General features: G+C 40.6%; 1 protein-coding gene across 1 annotated transcript in view; it reads left to right on the forward strand.

Moving 5' to 3' along the window:
* Positions 1 to 1,572, forward strand: part of col12a1b (collagen, type XII, alpha 1b) — a 154,877-nt gene extending 153,305 nt beyond the window's left edge. Inside the window, exon 64 of the mRNA XM_073492726.1 lies at positions 625 to 1,572. Within this exon, the coding sequence (XP_073348827.1) occupies positions 625 to 749 (125 nt within the window). The 3' untranslated portion in view covers positions 750 to 1,572. The remainder of the gene's footprint in view (positions 1 to 624) is intronic.
* The last annotated feature ends 4,428 nt before the right edge of the window (positions 1,573 to 6,000 follow it).

The raw sequence follows: 6,000 nt of genomic DNA on the forward strand, positions 1-6,000 counted from the left end.
TAATGTTGAAACTTTATTTTTGTTCAGTTTTCAATTTTATGTTGAGACAACGCTGTGCTTACGGTCTGGTTATGTTTAAGCATAAAAACCACTTGGCCAGGGTTAGGAAACGATCATGTGTTGGCTTACATGGTTCTTTCCACCAATACAGCTGCAAATTGTTCCGACATCTCTTCAAAAATACCCAATGTTGCCACAAACGTGGCTGGAAAATGCCCCGGCGTCCGTGAAAAATATCCAGTGGCTTCACATGTACAGTGACACAAACAGTGGTCTCTGGCTTGGCAGCCTTCTTGGCTAGCTATCATTTGAACCAAGCTAACATAGTCAAGATAATGATGTTAGCTTTGTTTGTTAGCTCATTTCGGTCTGTCCACAAATATCACTTCTCCCCCTAGGGCAAGCATTCACAAACTAGCTAGCAAAAACTGAGGAAAAAAATGTACTGTACATCCTGCTGTATCACATGAGACACTCTCAAACATCCCCAAACCACTGTGGACACGCCCCTGCTGTTTACTAACCATTCGTATCAGTGCTTTAGCCAGCTAACCCGTTCTTTTTGTGCATGCTGAGAAACTCAGAGAATTTGTGTGCTCAATTGGCCCAAACGCTATCTCCAAGCAGGCCAATTCCCACCTGAACCCAACACCCGAGTAGTCCCAGTCCCTGCAGAGGATGATGTGTTGCAAAACCAGCGTCGAAAGAGATCACTATCAAGAAAGGCACCCAATAGGCCAACATCATAAACCACGTTCTTTTTCTTTTTTCCTTGATCAATCTGTGTTTGTTGTTGGATTTATGCACATTATACGCAATCAAAATGGGGTTTGACACCTCGACTTTATTGGAAAAGACCTTTAAATGCCTTAAAACGTATGTGAATATTCATTGTTGTGGCAGGTGAAGGGTGTGGACAGATGGACGGAGGGAGGGAGTTTAGAGACGTAGCGACTGATTTTTAAAAAAAGCGGAACAAAAAAAATGTAAAAGGATCCATGAAAAAACCTGTGAGCTTTCTTTTTCCACTTGTGTCTTTTGCTTGTAACATATTTGCATAAAGTTTGTATTAACTAGCAGTGTTGAACAGTGCACTCATTGTAACAAAGGTAAAGAAAAAGAAAGAAAATGTTTGTTCACATCAGTGACGTCAGATCTGTCACAGTTCATCCACTATGTTCAATATAATCCTTCTCATCCAGTGTTGTCTTCTAAGGAGGTTCAGTTTCATTATGGCAGTTAAACACAGCTTTCATTTTGTATCTCTAGACTTAATATTTATCAGTTTTCCTTTATTCCGTCACAGCTAATTTTAACAAACGTGGAATTGCATGTCTGTGGTGTATATTTAGTAATGTTTTTGTTACATTTCATTTTGTCTTAACCAGAATATAGTTGTTGTCATTTTTGTCATTTTTCTCAGTATCAAATGCAGTCAAAACCTGCGTGCAAGACTATGGAAATGGTGTTGCGGCTTCATGTTTGAACTGCAGATTGTGAATTCCACAGCCTTATTTTCTTATTTATTTCTGAAAAACAGAAGAGGCATTTTTCAATAAAACTACTGAAAATTTAAAACTGTGTGGTTTTTGTTTGTCTCGTTCGGTTACCTCAGGGGTCAAATTAAAGCACAGGTATGTCTACTACAGGTCACTTTGGACTGGATAGGTAATGTGATTGACTTAAGGGACACCTGGGTAATCTGGTGGCATGCTTGGACTGACCTGAATGGAACATTCTAGAAGGGCACTCAGACCAACAAGATGGGCATTATGATCGACTAAAAGATCACTCAGGTGGACTAGAGGAGCACTTGGACTGACTGGACTGGCACTTCAGGGACACACTGGCTTAAGTGCCCTTGTACATGGATGGACCGGAGGGGCACTAAAGGGGATAATTAGAGCAGCACTTTGATTAATCTGTAGTTGGTACTGGCCAGAGAGGTAGTTGGGCTGACCTAGTTGAGGGCCTCACTTTAAATATTGGGGTATTTGCAGAAAACTTTTACAGACTAGGAAAGTACAGGCTCATCGGAGGGGAACTTGGACCGATTGGAGAAACTCGTGGACTTGGACTGACTATTGGGGCTTTTGGGCTAATCAGATAGAGTCTTAGGCCAACTAGAGGGGCACTTGAAGTGACCTTACATGAATTTAAAAAGCACATTGACTAAATAGGCTGATCAAGCGAGTACACTGGCTAACAAGACTGGCACTTTAGAGAAGGAGTTGGACTGAGTAGTGGGGCACTTGGGGGTTGGGCACAGGGTGAGATCACTTAACTACAGTGGAACTTGGGCAGCTCGAGTGCCCCTCTACTTGTAAATTAGTGCTAAAATTAAGCTTTAATGGGCACAGACACAGACGGTTGATGGTTGAGTTAAAGTTCAGTTCTTGTCATCTCACTGGCTCATCAGCACCTCTGACAGTGTTATTTCTCTAACCAACATCCTGAAGTGGAAACTTGGAAAAGCAGGCATAAATCGGGCAGTCAGGAAACTGTCTTAAAGCGCTGTTCTCCTCCGCCTCTTTGAATGCTCACTTTTTATTTTACGACCATGAACTCAGGAGTTCTTGAGAATTAGCTAACTCGTCTGGCCGGAGTCGCACACTGCTATTTTCTCTTCGGATATTTTCCCCCTGAATCACTGCCACAAAAATAAAGCTTAATAGCTGGGCACATGATTTAGACGCACTAATCATCTATAAGCTGTAAACATCACATCTCCACCATGGAAACACCTCATCATCAGCGTTCGGCTGTTCAGATGAGTTCATCTCTACTCGAGTGTGACTCATCTGTAGCTACTAGTTACAAGGCAAAGGTCCCTTAAAGACAGTTTAGATTATTATCAGAGCAGATAAATCAAAAATACCCGCTGGCCTCAACATCTCATCAGCATTCATCTCTTCTTCCTGATTCTACACTTTTAAACAATCCTCCTATTACTGATTTTATCCACTCAGGTACTCAAGATTACCTGTTGAAAGATGGTTGAAAAAGCATCCAGAGAGTTAAAACATGGCAGAACATGATTGGAAGATTAACCTGCAACTATTTTGATAATCAATGAATCTTTTAAGTAATTTTTCAAGAATAAATAACAGAAATGTGTTTGTTTAAGCTTTTCACACGTGGATTTTTATCATATATGATAGAAAATAACATTTTTTGTTTGGACTGTTGGTTAGATAACACAGGTAATATAAAGACATCACTTTGGGACGTTTGAACAGCCCTTGTTACCTTTTGCTGACGATTTATTGACTAAATCAGTCAATCAAATCTGCACCGACTAGTTAAATAATTGATTGTTCAATCAAAAAGAAAATGAATCATCTGTTCTGATAATCAATTAATTGTTTGTCATTTTTCAAGAAGAAAATGCCAAAAATTAAATGTGAGGATTCGCTGCTTTTCTTTATCATTTATGACAGTACATGAAGAGTCTTTGGGTTTAAGAATTTGGAAGTAATCAGTCATTTTGGGTGATGGACATTTTTCCCAGTTGTTTGATATTCTACAGACTAAATGGTTCATCAGTTAACTGATTAATCCTGAAAATAATCAGGCCTTACAGCAGGACAGCAAGCGAAGGCACGACGGTTTTCTGAAGGATGATAGTCGATGAGAAGGTCTGTTGAGTCAAGACTAAACAAGAGGTTTTACATATTTCCTTAGTTGTTGTGTCAGAAAACAGAGCAGCGACCAAGGCACACTGAAGTATCTGAAAAAAGGAAAACGAGTGCAGCAGGAAATGTCGTATCTGGTGTTTTTAATCAGAAACCTGTGCTCTAATTGGAACGGGATGAGGAGGGCGGAACAGCCTTGTTCCCTCGAAGGGTCGAGCTTATCAGCCGCTTTGAAGTTCCTCTCTCGACCTTGCAAAAGAATACAGACGGAGATACGATCTGTGATGGTGGCAAAATTCAAAACATATCTGAGCATGAGGAAATGTTCTGGGATATGTTTTTTCTGTCTTTTTCAGACTGAAGGTCATTAGGAATAAACTGTAAACTGCACGCACATTCCCTCAATCCTGCTGGGAGGAAATTTGATCAAAGACGCTACAAGGAGCAAAGGAAGGGACACTCAGAGCACTTTCATTTACCATTTCATCTTCATGTATGATCAATATGAATCCACTGGTAGCCTCCGCCTAACACCAGAAGTACCGTTGGGCTCATGATTCTACAAATTGACAACACATTTCCCATAAAACCTGTTGTTTCCGTTTTCAAACAGGGTCTTTGCTTCTTTGCTTCAAGGATTTCCTCTTGACTTATTAAAAGAGGATAAACATGTTGAAAAGTTTACTTTTTTCTTTCACCATCTGCGATCAGAAGAAACTTCGGCTTCGGCTCAGTTTGTTGTAGGACAACAGCGCCTTCTTTCTGGATTTATCTAAAGTACTTATACCTTAAAACTAATTTTTCAATTATTATCATTATTTGTTTCTAACAGCATTTGTTGGACCAGCATCCTGTATCTCCAACAGTTACAGGTTCTGTACCTGGCTTGTACATATTTCATTATAATGAAGTGAAACACAATTCAGTCTGGTTTCCAGGTTATGAAATCCCTCTGCTCACTGTTGGCTGTTCCTCCCAGTTGGTGACAGAGATATTGTCCTCTTAGAGGTTTAGGAGGGATTAGGAACGTACAAGTCAAGTACAAACTGTACCAGTAAAAAGTGTGGAAGAGGTAGATGCAGCTGCTGTAGGTGAACTCAGGCCGCAACAACTACAGAGCTCAAGGCGAGTTAAAAGTCTTCAAAATTCACTAGATAACGATAATTATCTAAGCACCAACCTAGAGAACTGCCACACTGACCCACAGATACATCTCGAGATTAGCTAGGATACAACCAAAGCTAACTGGAGAGAGGAGAGCTCGCTTGGTAGCCAAGTTTGGCGTTACCTAAACACAACATGTCCGTCATTTCTGTCCATTGTGTCATGGACAAAATAATGTGAGTAGGCTAGACCGTGGGTTCTCTCTGTGTGCCGAGGCAGCTGACCTGGGGCCAGATGCATAAATCTCAAGATTCACAAGTGAAACTGTCTTCACCATCTGTTTGCATATTAATACATTAAAAAAATTCATATATTGAATCATTTATATGTTGACACTCTCTGGAGTAAATGACTGACCTTTTTACCTGGAAGAAAGGCAAATGTACAAATGACAAGTGCCTCAAAACGTTATTGTCGAACCCTGGCCTGAACTTACATTATTATTGACAATCATCAGATTATTTTCTCGAGTGTTTCCCCTATAAAACTGTACAAAATTGAGAAAAAGTCAATCACAGCTTCCTAAAATTGGATGCGACTTCTTCAAAGTGCTTGATTTGTCAGACCAACAGACCCTGAAACCTTTTTATTAGGAGTTTTTGCTGCTGCAGGACTGAAGGTTCTCAGCTCGCGTGCCTTGGTGAAAATAAACCAACTCTTTAGAGTGACGCCTCATTTGTCAACAAGGAACTCTTTGATTAATGGAGCACGGATGCTTAACAACAACACTGACACAGAGTTTCACTCTGACTTCAGCTGCACAGAAGGAGCTCAAATTATCTGGAACTCATGAAGTTAAATTTTTATACAGTCCAGTCGGTCCAGATTCGTTTTAACGACACCTTACTGTGTTCGTTTTCAGCGCAGAGCAGACCAGTGTTTATATGTCGATGTTAAGTGCAATAAAAACTCATCCTCCAGCTCGGTTTCTGAGGCTCTTAGCAGAACTATAAACTCTGAGAGGTTGGCTGGCCAGAGATGACCTCATGGAAAGTCTGGCGACTGCGTTCGTTTGCTCAGTTTGAGGTGTCCCACCAGCCACCACTGTTCACAAACTGAACCAGTATCACTCCAGTCCTCAACTACAATATTTACGAAAGGAGTTTCTTTTCTTTCAGCGCTGACAAACACGATAAGAGAGTCAGAGAGAGACACGGTAGGACAGCACAGGTTGGAGATCAGTGTTAGAGTATTTATTACA

The sequence above is a fragment of the Pagrus major genome, chromosome 22 (genome assembly GCF_040436345.1).
Source record: "Pagrus major chromosome 22, Pma_NU_1.0".
NCBI classification, from domain to species: Eukaryota; Metazoa; Chordata; class Actinopteri; order Spariformes; family Sparidae; genus Pagrus; species Pagrus major.